The sequence below is a fragment of the Thrips palmi genome, unplaced genomic scaffold (genome assembly GCF_012932325.1).
Source record: "Thrips palmi isolate BJ-2018 unplaced genomic scaffold, TpBJ-2018v1 HiC_scaffold_10, whole genome shotgun sequence".
NCBI lineage: Eukaryota > Metazoa > Arthropoda > Insecta > Thysanoptera > Thripidae > Thrips > Thrips palmi.
The window spans coordinates 13,810,409-13,822,406 of NW_023144621.1; the positions used below are offsets into that span (position 1 = coordinate 13,810,409).

At 49.0% G+C, this 11,998-nt stretch overlaps 1 protein-coding gene across 1 annotated transcript; it reads right to left on the bottom strand.

Annotated features, from left to right (window-relative positions):
- Positions 1-2,157: 2,157 nt before the first annotated feature.
- On the bottom strand, positions 2,158-10,831 carry LOC117639024 (glucose dehydrogenase [FAD, quinone]-like). The gene is made up of 11 exons (XM_034374339.1): positions 10,683-10,831; positions 9,624-9,793; positions 9,019-9,161; positions 8,470-8,731; positions 7,827-8,087; positions 7,548-7,679; positions 5,709-5,810; positions 5,112-5,309; positions 3,709-3,822; positions 2,747-2,883; positions 2,158-2,569 (listed from the first exon to the last, which is right to left on the bottom strand). Exons 1-11 carry the CDS (start codon positions 10,687-10,689, stop codon positions 2,323-2,325), a joined length of 1,773 nt encoding a protein of 590 aa, XP_034230230.1. The 5' UTR covers positions 10,690-10,831; the 3' UTR covers positions 2,158-2,322.
- Positions 10,832-11,998: the final 1,167 nt, after the last annotated feature.

Here is an 11,998-nt window from a genome sequence, read left to right on the forward strand (position 1 = left end):
TGGCCACGAGCCTACTTGGTGTCCGGGACTTTCGACTTCGGAATTGGGTTAGGGGGGTGCCGGCCCACCTCAAAACCAAATTTGGTCAAGTTCCGGCCAGCCGTTTGTCCAGGATGGCGACAAACATCATCCAATCAGCAAAATAAGTCCACAAATCGAGCTGTTTGACGCCATCCTGGACAAACGGCTGGCCGCAACTTGACCAAATTTTGTTTCGAGGTGGGCCGGCACCCCCCTAACCCGATTCCGAAGTCAAAAGTCCCGGACACCAAGTAGGCTCGTGGCCAGAGCTACTTTGGCCTCGAAAAAATCACCACTTCCTCCTCCGCCTGGACGGCGGCCTCGTGGTACGTCCTCGTATCTCCGAAAGTACTGGACGTAGAAGAAAACGGTTTTCGGCGTTGGCCACTGTGAGACCCGGCAGCCTCAACGGCACGGAGAAACATGGGGGTCGTCATGGTGAACCCCAGGGGGACGTCATCGGGGACCTCATGACGTGGCTGACGACGTAACTCGAGCTTTTGCGGACAAACAAGGCGGTTCCTTGAATCGGCAGAGACCAACCAAGGCGTCCCCTTGGAAGTGCACCCCAAAAACAAGGCGGGTCCTTGGAATTTGTCTGGAGTCCAAGAAAACAAGGGACTGGCCTTGGAAAACAAGGGAGCCTCCTTGGAATGGGAGCACACTTCCAAGGAACTTCCTTGAAGTGTTCCATCTTTCCTTGTTTTTCAAAAACCGTCCTTGTTTTTCAAGGAGTCGCGCTAACCGTGTGGCCATTCTCGGCCAATCGTCGTGACTGCAGGGTCGCGCCGTCATTTGGTCGCATTTGGTGCAGCTTTGGCAGTAGATTGGTGCTCACAAAACGATGGACAGTGTAAAATTTTAGATCCGGAATAAACGATAGATCCTTCGGATCCTTCTGTTTGCGTGCGTGCGTGTGTTTCCGGACTAATCCTGAACTGCTCGGCCGATCTTGATGAGATTTTGCAGGGAACTTAGATATGTCTTTGGCTCACCACGCGCCATAATACAGCTTTCTCAACTGGTAAATTTTAATTTCTTACAAAGTTTTTCGTCGTTTCCTATGTTTTTGAGGGCTCAAATGACGAACACGGAATCCATTGTGACCTTCGACCCATCTTCAAATCCCCAAAGTTTGTAATCTGACAAGAATTTTCCCTCCAAATTTTTTATCATGTCTTTTGTCTTTGAGGGTGCCAAGCTCAAAAAAATTGATGCAGTCTGATGAGTGACCCCTGTAACTCCAGACTTGAAAAGAGGGTCTGGGGGGCGGAGCACCTGGGATGAATTACAGAAAGAAAATGCTGTTTTAATTTGCGATCACGGCGATTTATGCCGGTTTCTGACAAAGGACACGGAAAAAATACGTAGTCAGTCCAACCAAGTTTTAGTTAGATCAACCGATGCTTCGGTTGGTTTTGGCCCATAAGATGTTCCGTACCAGTAACGAAAATTTCGTCAGAAGATCAGATAAGTTTGTTGCCTCAACGAATCCATCGTTGCAGCAGCAAATTCGATCGTTGCAGCAGCAAATTGGATCGTTGCAGTAGCCGACTCTTAATTCGGTCGTGCCAACCAACGAATTCACTGCTCCAACGAACTTTCCGCTCTTCTAACAAATTTTTCGCTCTTCGAACGCAATTTTCGTTACTGGAACAAAAAATCTTAGTTGGGCCAAAACCAACCGAAGCACCGGTTGCACTTCTAATTTTTTTTTTCATGGAGCCTGCCGAAAGCAGGTCATAGCGCCGTGGGCCAAGGCAGGCCAAGGCAGGCCAAGGCAGGCCGAGGTGGGTGTAAGCGGGAGGCGTGGATTCTCGGAACTGGCGCAGCACCGCGAAGCCTGTTACGTCAAGCCACGGCCAGGTTCGGAATCAACGACAGATCCTCCGGCTGAAAAATAGCCCGCAGTTCCTTCGTGAATTTACTAAAGCCCATCGTAGATTTACGAAGCTCGTAGTATATTTACGAAGTCCTTTACAAAGATTTTCGTAAATCCACGATTTGCCTTCGTAAATTGACGGTCATCTTCGATTGATTTACAAAAAACACTGTAGGAAAGAATCCTTTACAGTGTTTCTTTGGGCACTCCCAAAACCCTCGGAAAATGTTCCGTCGTAAATTCACAACATATTGTTTACAGTGCAGATTTCAAGTTTTATGAGGAGCAATTCATCGGACACGAATTACGGACATCAGTTGTTTTATCACAGGGTTCCTGACACCACAGGAAAAGTATTGTTAAATTACATCAATTTTTCAACAGTGCGGGAACGCGAAGGACGCGTTGTTGGATGTGCTTCAGCAGTGGCGGCAGTGGCGGCCACGGTGCTCCTCCTTGATGAAGTGAGCCGCCCGCTCGCCGATCATGATGGTGGGCCCGTTGGTGTTGCCGCCCGGGACGCACGGCATGACGGACGCGTCGGCCACGCGCAGGCCCTGCACGCCCTTGACGCGCAGGCGGCTGTCCACCACGCGGCCGATGCTGCAGGTCCCCACGCCGTGGCCCCACGAGGTGCCGCCAGACGAGCGAACCACGCACTCGTACCTGCAGAGTGCCAGCAGAAAGCGTCAAGTCGTCGTCCAAGTTTCCGCCGGACCAGAATGTGTGCCAAGCACGCGGTACTTGGAGCCAGCCACAGCAAGCACTTGCTTGCTGCATGCCTCGCTTTGACGCACTAGCCATGGGAAATGTATCTCCCTGCGGTTCACAGGCGCGCCTTACCATGGCTGGCTTCCCTGCTGGTGGCCGCCGCACGTTGTCCAGGGCACCGTCACAGTCGCGCCTTCGTCCCGAAGGATCCGAGACGAATTCAAGCGGTCCACGACTTGCTTCAAGCCAGCAGCGTAGACACGAACGTCCTGCCGGAACCCAGAGACGGTTTGAGTCTTGGAGAACCACGGTTTGGATGTTAATAGACTGTTCTTGTCGTCGCCGATCGAGGAACAGGAGGAAAACCAAAACTCGAAGCAGAGAAGCAAGGGGAGTAGATAGCGAGCCCGGTTCAAGTTGGTTTCAATGTTGACAAAGACGTCTCTTTCCCTTTGCCAAAACGTAATTGACACAAACGATGGTGCCTGTGAGAGCTATATGTTCAGGAAAACTCCAAAATAAGTGCAATCCAACTGGTCTGCTAGGGTAAGTGGCCGGCGGCATTTCCGGTTGAGTCTCTTGTTCTTCGATAGGCGACATGTTTGGATGTGATACGACATGTGTCGATGGGTACCATGTGTGACATCGTTTGAATGTGATAGTTCGCCTGCTGATTGCTAGTCACACCTGAAGTAATGTGACAAAGCGGTGTGGTGTGTCACACTCGTCTGTAAATTTTCACCGATTGTCACGCCCAAGCTAACGTCGCCGTTTCCACGTGAAAACGAGCGTGACGCCACATTCGTTGGCTACCAGTGAATTCGTCCACTCCAATCATATTGAAATTTTTGTCGACATGCAAGTTTGTTCACAAGTTGCCTTCCTCAGCCACGCACTGAGAAAACCTTACAAACTATTTCAGGCCTTACAAAGAAAAGCAGCTCGTCATAACAAAGTATTTTGAGCATACATAAGCTTACCAAGAAAATACTTCGTAATTTACGAACTGTTTCTTCGTAAACAAAGTAAATAAGTTTGTACTATGTATGCTCAAAATACTTTCGTAAGGATTTACGCGGGCGCGCCTCGCTTGCCTCGGGGTGCTGGAACACGTTCTGGTAGATGAGCGGTGCCTCTTGCGGATGGGTGGTGTTGAGTCGCACCTGGCCAGTTCCCCGCGGATGCAGAAGCATGATGTCGGGGACGATCTGAAAAGCACAGTCTCATTACTTCCTGCAAACACTGAAAATTGATTCGTCCGACACATGCCCAAATTATGCGAGGGGTCGGGTCAACTCACATCGAGCATGTACGAAGCAATACAATACAGAAAAATATATGGTCATATACACGTCCCATATTACCGTTTCCCTCGCCGTTTCCTCACTGAGAATGAAAGAGTCATGATCATGACTAAAATTTTGGGTGAGGAATTCTTTATTACCCAAATTTGGGTGAGGAAACTTTTCTCGCCCAAATTTGGGTGAGGAAAGTTTCCTCACCCAAATTTGGGTCATAATACAATGGAGCTATATAGGGAGCTGATACACCCTTCCTCACCCAAAATTGGGCGAGGATGCTTTCCTCGCCCAAATTGGGTGAGGAAACTTTCCTCGCCCAAATTTGGGCGAGAAAGTAAACCTCGCCCAAATTTGGGCGAGAAAGTAAACCTCGCCCAAATTTGGGCGAGAAAGTAAACCTCGCCCAAAATTGGGTATTGATCATGACTTTTTCATTCTCAGTGCTCACTGATTTTTCATGCTACACTGGTTAAATTAAAGCGTAACACTATGCTTGAGTCAAACATAGAGTTACGCTAGAAGACGTTACGCTGGAGATCAAGCATACTCTGGAAATTCCCCCATGAATCTTGGTGGATGAACCTGTTACGCTTGATTTCAAGCGTAAACTGATTACGCTTGAAAACAGAGGGTATTACTACGCTTTAGTTTTCAGTGTAACTTTGCTTTAAGTAGTTTATTCCGTAATATCTATGGATTTTTAACGGTACTGTATACGAGTTATATACGAGTAATATGCAGCCTGTGTACGAAGTGCTATGCGAGTTGGCGACCCGTCCAAATATGGCATTACAAAATGTCACGCCACACATCGGCGTCGCAACAAAGTCGCGTGGATAAACAGCACGACAGGTGAGTCGCGCCGTTATCTAGCGTGAACGAAAACGGGCTTTCAAGGCGCGCCTTGGGAAAAATCAGGCCAAAAAATGGCATGACTAAAAAGTCGCGCCCGAAAATTGACTTTTGAGTTACGCCGATTTTTGAATGACCTGTCACACCATTCATGCCCCTGAAACGGCAGGAAGTCCCGCCGATACACTTTCAGTGAACAGTCTCCTGGTTGCCCCAGATGACAGGCGAAACATTTCCAAGAAGTGGGTTTGAGAGTGTTCAAGACAGAGGCATTGCATACGCCCGAAAGATGATACAAAACAACAGACGACACGGAACGTCACGGAGAGATTTGCTGACCGCACCTGGTTGTAGTACGACCCCGTGCTGTTCCGGACTGCGTTCGCTTCACTGCAGTACGGCAGCAACGGCTTGCCGTCGGCCCAGATGCCGTGGTGCTGCGTGAGGATGGCGGGGCGACGCTCGCGTCTGGACTGCAGGGGACTGCGCTCCCGAACCATGACGGCGGCCACGCCCTGACTGGTGAGTGGCCCTTGGCCTCGCTGGAAACACGGGCAATATCATCAATCATTTCACAGGAACTGCTCCTCTCGGCTCCTCTCTGCCCTTAGGAAAGGAAAACTGGGGGGTAAGGAAGGAACCTTCGTGCCGTCAACGAGCGTGACTTGGGACACCGGAGGTAATTTGGGACAGTCTGCCATTCAGGCCTTGTTGGTGCTGACGTCTCTTGACCTGCTGAGGTTTCTAGCCTCAAACCCGCGGTAGGGTTTTGTTTCCGAGGCCTTCCAGGACGCGATGTCTGGTATTGCCCGGCAATGTTCCCGGGAATATTCCAACCCTTCAGAAAAGTCTCTCCAGTCCACAATACATTCCAAAGGTTCATTCGAAATGTAAAGGTGGCTGATCTAGTACGGCATACATAATTCAGAGTGTGGAGTTACCTGAGCAAAATTATCAGCATCCGATGTCATCTGCTGGGCCGTTGGGACCGAAGTAGATCGCGTCAGTTTAATAGTCGGTCCTCCAATTGAGACCAAATGGTCCTGAAAAAGAAGAAAATTGTCGAATCAGCCCTCAGTGGTCTGGACTGACGTTTACGCTCTGCAGTGAAGTCCTTAAAATTGACTAGGCATTGGAAGGCCTTCAATTTTGAGGCCCACAAACCCGACACCACCGAGGATGAAAGAGTCACTACCAATTCCCTTTTGCCGGAGTGCTAAAATTGGGAGATTTCAGGGGGCGGTGCGGGCCCTCTAGGTCAGTGGTTCTCAACCTTAGGGTCGCGACCCCAAGTGGGGTCGCGAAAAAATTTTAAGGGGTCGCGGCGAGGTAGCTGGGGTCGTGTTTTGGGCCGATTTTAAGCAGCCACTGCGTCTGATCCGAGGCGGGCATTTTGCTCCCTCAACCGGCAATTGGTCTTTGAACCTTCCTTTAGCATGCCTTTGTTACGGAGTGTGATTATCAGTCTTAGTTTGGGAGCAGTATTGTCTCAAAGTTTACCAAAACGGTCAGAAATGTCTTTGAAAAATCGTGTTTTGGGCCTATTTTAAGCAGCCACTGCGTCTGACCCGAGGCGGTATTTCGTCCTCCTTCAACGGGCAATTGGTCTTTGGACCTTCTTTTAGCATGCCTTTGTTACGGAGTGTGATTATCAGTCTTAGTTTGGGAGCAGTATTGTCTCAAAGTTGGCCGAAACGCACAGAAATGTCTTTGAAAAATCGTTGTGCCTGTTTTGGTCAACTTTGAGACAATACTGCTCCCAAACTAAGACTGATAATCGCATTCCGTAACAGAGGCATGCTAAAGGAAGGTCCAAAGAACAATTGCCCGTTGAGGGAGCAAAATGCCCGCCTCGGATCAGACGCAGTGGCTGCTTAAAATCGACCCAAAACATGATTTTTTAAGACATTTCTGAGCGTTTTGGCCAACTTTGAGACAATACTGCTCCCAAACTAAGACTGATAATCGCACTCCGTAACAGAGGCATGCTAAAGGAAGGTCCAAAGACCAATTGCCCGTTGAGGGAGCAGAATGCCCGCCTCGGATCAGACGCAGTGGCATGCTAAAGGAGGGGTCCCGTGGGGTCGCGAAACTTTTCCTGGGGGTCGCGGAAATTTTTGGCTACAAATTTGGGGTCGCGAGCCGAGAAAGGTTGAGAACCGCTGCTCTAGGTCCAATATTGGCAGTCAAAACGGAGCGCTACTGGAGTGGCAGGGAAACTAAACTATGGCTTTTGCAATGCGTACGCACTAAATGTATTTGTACTAACGTTGTCTCACACAATTTTAAACATGCGAACATTTTCACACAAATTTGTACGTAGCATCGCACAAATTCGTGCGAGATTCCGCACAATGTTTTACAAAATAAAATCCACGTCTGCGCAAATATTGAGTGAGAGACTTCGTGCAAAAATTGTAAAAAGAAATTTGGTGTGTACAGATATCCTTATTGCGCCATCTGTAGTGTCTTTTTCATCTTGATGGCGGCCGTTTATTTTTTCTTTCTATAAATCAATCGTACTTTTTACATCCCAGGGACCAGAAATGACATGATTCAGGAAGCGCTTAGGTGCGGAATACATTCATGACGGCGCCATTCGGAATTTCAGCAGATGATACATTTTCTTTAAAACAGACCTTGAACTACAATACACAGGTGTCAGCAAGTTTCTTAATGCCCTTGGCGAGCAGGATTTTAAAGCGACACACCTGAAGCACGATTTGGGGTTGGATTTCGATGGTGAACCCTAGCGGCCTCTAAACCCTTCTCTTACCCACCTGAAGGTTCTGGCCTACGCCAGGTGAGTTGACGATGACGGGAATCTTGGCCTCCCGGAGCTGCCTGGCAGGTCCCACTCCAGACAGCATGAGTAGCTGCGGTGACAGGAACGTACCTGCACTGACGATGACCTAGGGGTAACAAACACACATGTTAGCACCTGTCTGAACCTGCTCAAACAGAGTTCGGGTAGCAGAACAAAAACAGTCCCCCCCCCCTCCAAAAAAATGCGTCTTCAGCTTTCCTACTCTTAAAGCAAATCTGCCTTTGGCCCTCACCTCGCGTTTCGCTCTGACGACCTTTAGGGCACCGTTCTGGTCGGTGAACTCGACTGCGCGGACGCGCTTGGTGCGTGGGTCGATGACGACCCTCTTGACCAGCGCGCGGGTCAGGATGTGCAGGTTGCGCCGAGTCACCCTGGCCTTGGACAAGAAGGCCGAGTTGGTGCTGTTGCGTCGCCCTCCCCGGGAGTTGGTCTGCACTCTGTCCAGGCCCGTGGCGTGGGGCCCGTTCAGGTCGGCTTCTTTGAGCCCTGCGGCCTTAGTGCAGGAGAAAATACCTTCGCTTTAAAATGGAACTTGTTTTCATCTTAAGCAACTCTGAGCCAGACGTCGGAAGAACAAGAACATACAAGTCTCCAAGTAAAGGTTCAAAAAATCATACTTTTTGAAATATTTTTAAAGAATTATGAGCATAAACTGTAAAAATTTCCGTACTTTTGAACCGGAAATGTACAGGAAAATATAGTACGGAAGTACGGAACGTCCGTACTTGTCCCATAAGAACTATCGGGCACGGAAAAATTGTACAGAAGTTCCGTAGTACGACAGGTACGGACGGTCCAGGCAAATTATTGACCAGAAATCTTCCGTACTTTTTTCTCGTAGTGTTAGGCTGTTGGACAAACCTAACCTAACTTACTTTGTATGCTTTCAGGAGAAGTTCCGTGCTCTTGTCAGTGTACGGAAACCGTTGAATGCTGAGAGGGCCACCGGTGCCGTGGTACTCAGTGTCGCTGGCCAAGTCGGGCTCCAGGTTGTCCTCCGACTTCTTGAAGAACGGCAGGACGTCTTTGTAGCTCCAGCCCTTGGCGCCGGCCCGCTCCCAGCAGTCGTAGTCGCCTTTCTCGCCGCGCATGAACTTGACGCCGTTGTGGGAACTGCAGCCACCGAGCATCCTGGCCCTGATGAGAAAGTCGCATGCATTGACACACTGGCCTTGAAAATGTTCTTGAGTCTATATTGGAAGTGCAAGTGCTATTGAAACTGCAACATAATTTTGCCGAGTTTCGGGCTAGTGACAATGACAACAACACGGACAAAAATGGATAAGTTGTGGTAGCTAAGAATTAGTTGCAATAACTTATTTCACAAATGAAATAGCGCCAGTCAAAAAGATGTCTGCAACAGCCAGTAAATATTCCTCTGACGCAAGAAAAGGCATTTAATCACGCACTCAGACCGAGATTACCTCGGAATTACTCCTGTGTGGTCGTTGGGAGTGTCTTGAACTTTGAGTTGCCAGTCATACTCCGGGTTGGAGAAAGTGTAGCCGTACATAGTGGCCACGTATGTCGTTTCATCTTGCTCCGGCCCCGCCTCAAGGAGAAGAACCTGCAAACAGGCAGGAAAACATCAATATTTTCTTTTTAATTGCTTCATTGGAATATATATCCTTAAGGGTTGATGTTTTCGCGAACAAGTGTGGGTTTACCCGGTTACCCTAAGCTACTCGACAAACCCAAGTTTGTGGAGCACCAGATGGCGCGTACCTGCAGGTACACAGTTCCTGAAGTCCCCTACCTTTTGCATTGACATGTAAAGCAGAGCAACAGTGTACTTGCAGGCATGCGCCACTTGGCGTGTTCTTGGCAAGCATACTCCAGCTTGGCGTGTTCATGCCAGGTCGGCTCCAGGTGGAGTGTACTTGAAGGCATACTTCAACCATGCAGCTTGTGTACGAAGAAATATATGAGCTGACGACCCCTCACGTTAATTGCAAACGTGTAATGGCTGTGCACACTGTTCGTTATACCCAAATGCGACACGACGTTACCCTCATTGTTGGATACATACATTCCATTGAGGGACTTCAGACAGGCGACTGGCCACCACACTGCCGCCGGACCCGGCACCCACGACGATGAAGTCCACCTCCGTTGGGACGACGTTGGACGTTGGAGGGGGTGTCTCTCGAGCACTCGACACTAACAGCGCCAAAAACGACGCCACAGCAACGCATTGGTCTGCAAGACAGAGTGCGGCACATGTAATCGTAGTCTGGGTGATTTTGACATTTTACTCTCATCCGTTTAACACGACGTTTCACGCAGCAGACTTCATGGGACCAAGTGTCGATTAACGTGATCCTACACTGCTAATATAACAAGGGGCCCTATTCAAAAGATCTTATCTGGGCGTTCCCCCCAAGAGAATCTTAAACGCAGGCGAATTTCACCCAGTTAAACCATTTGGGACGGATACTACAGTAAGCAGAATAATTTCTACATGCACTTTTGATTTCTTCGATCTTTCATCTTTAGATTTAAGTGAATTAAATCGCAAATTATATTGATTTGTAGCTGTATCAAATGATCTAACTGAGTGAAATTCGCCTGCGTTTAAGATAAGATTATCTTGAGGGAACGCCCAGATAACATCTTTTGAACAGAACGCATCGATAAGTGAAGGACAAGTACACGCTTGCAAGCGTGGGCCATAATGTCCAACACATGTTAGTGTCGACCACTCTTGACCTATGCTTGGAAGTGTCGACCACGCTGTGGCTCACTCTTAAGTATGACCAACCAACGGGTATGGGTCGTGAACAAGATGCGTCCTACACGGAGTCCACACTTGCAAGCGTAGGACACGACTGATCCTCACTTGAAAGTGAAGGACATTTTGATCTACGCCTGGAAGTGTGTACTTGCACTACACTTTGATTGGGAGTGTAGAAAAAAGTTCTTGGAAGGACTTTCTACGGGACCTCAGGCCGAGGTGGGCCTTTCGGCCCTGCGCTTTCCGGCCCTGGGCTTTCCGGCTAGCACATGACCCCCCGACTCCCGTGGTAGGATTTCAATCCAAACAACACCATTTGGGGTTGCGTCCTTCGCCGATCAACGATAACCATACCTGCCATGCTGAGAGAGTTGGAAATGCTTCTGCACCACGACACCGCGAGGGCGACGTTTTTTAAGAAGCCCCATTCCTGGCCACCAGAGCCGCGTGACAAAGCAACTCATGATGACTTTTCAGAATTATCGTCACGCTCAAATAAGTTTTCCGAGCATGATAGCACCGCCGCCTACACGTGAGTATACAGTGGTTCGTCTGGCAGATGTCTTTGTTGGTATGGCTGAGGCTAGTACGACATAGCATCTGTAAGCGGACAGACGGGTTACTTTCGCAGAATACTGCACATAGCGTGGTAGCAGGACACATGGCCATTTATGGCATGGCCTTAGTCACGCCAACTAATCGCCGTGACTGCAGAGTCAGGCCGTCATTTGGTGCAGCTTTTTCAAGTGGATCGGTGCTCACACTGCGATGGTTGGAAAAATTCCTGCAAAGAATCGGCGTGAGCCACGCCGGTGTTCCCCCGTATGCCGTTCATTGGCGCGATACTTCAGTCGTGGCCACGAAACGGCGTGAAGTCACGCGAGTGCATTTTCTCGGGAAACTGAACACGTGCAGTCGCGAAGAAAGAGTGAGGCTCCTCGTGTAAATTTTCGGACTTAGGCTCTGCGTTGCGTACGGTTGTGTACGACCTGCTTGGAGATAAGTATTTGGTGTCCAGAAGCCCTGAGAAACCTTCATGGTCCTAGTTAACATAACGGCCGCCGGAGCGAACTTCTATAAGATGGCCGCTCCAAAACAACGTGTGCGTGTGAACAGCCAGAGGCCTGGGTATCACAGACGCACTGCCCGGGTCACACTGGTCAATGCCTCTGCGATGGGGCCAGGCCGGGCTGCGCCTCAGACCTGGTGGCGCTCAGCTCGGCGCTGACGGCTTCAACGAGTCGCAGAATGAGTTTTGCGTCACTGTTCAATAATTGTACTGGTAATTGGAGAAATTTTTTGAAATTAAATGAGATTGAAGCTGAATGTTAAAAAAATGTTTCTTTCCTAAACATAATATGTCCGGGCAAAATTTATCAGCAGAACACTGGGTTCACTGAGAATGAAAGAGTGTTGATCGATATCCAATTTTGAGCTCGGTATAATTCATCTCCGAAATTTGGGTGTGAATAATTTCATCACCCAAATTTGGGCGAGGAAAGTTTTCTGATCCAGATTTGGGTGGTGAGGGGATTATTGGCTTCCTATACCTAGAAAGTATTATCATCCAAATACTTCCGGTTTTGACCTTGTTCTTCGATCGGCGACGACTAGAATGCTCTAGTCGTACCACGCTTCTCCGTGCTCTGCTCTATCCAACTGAAGCTCCT

Excerpts from the sequence above, each read along its gene's own strand:
- LOC117639024 (XM_034374339.1), bottom strand. Across the intron at positions 8,732-9,018 it reads CACACAGGAGTAATTCCGAG|GGCCAGGATGCTCGGTGGCT; the intron begins GTAATCTCGGTC and ends CTTTCTCATCAG. Across the intron at positions 2,884-3,708 it reads ACGTGTTCCAGCACCCCGAG|GACGTTCGTGTCTACGCTGC; the intron begins GCAAGCGAGGCG and ends GGGTTCCGGCAG.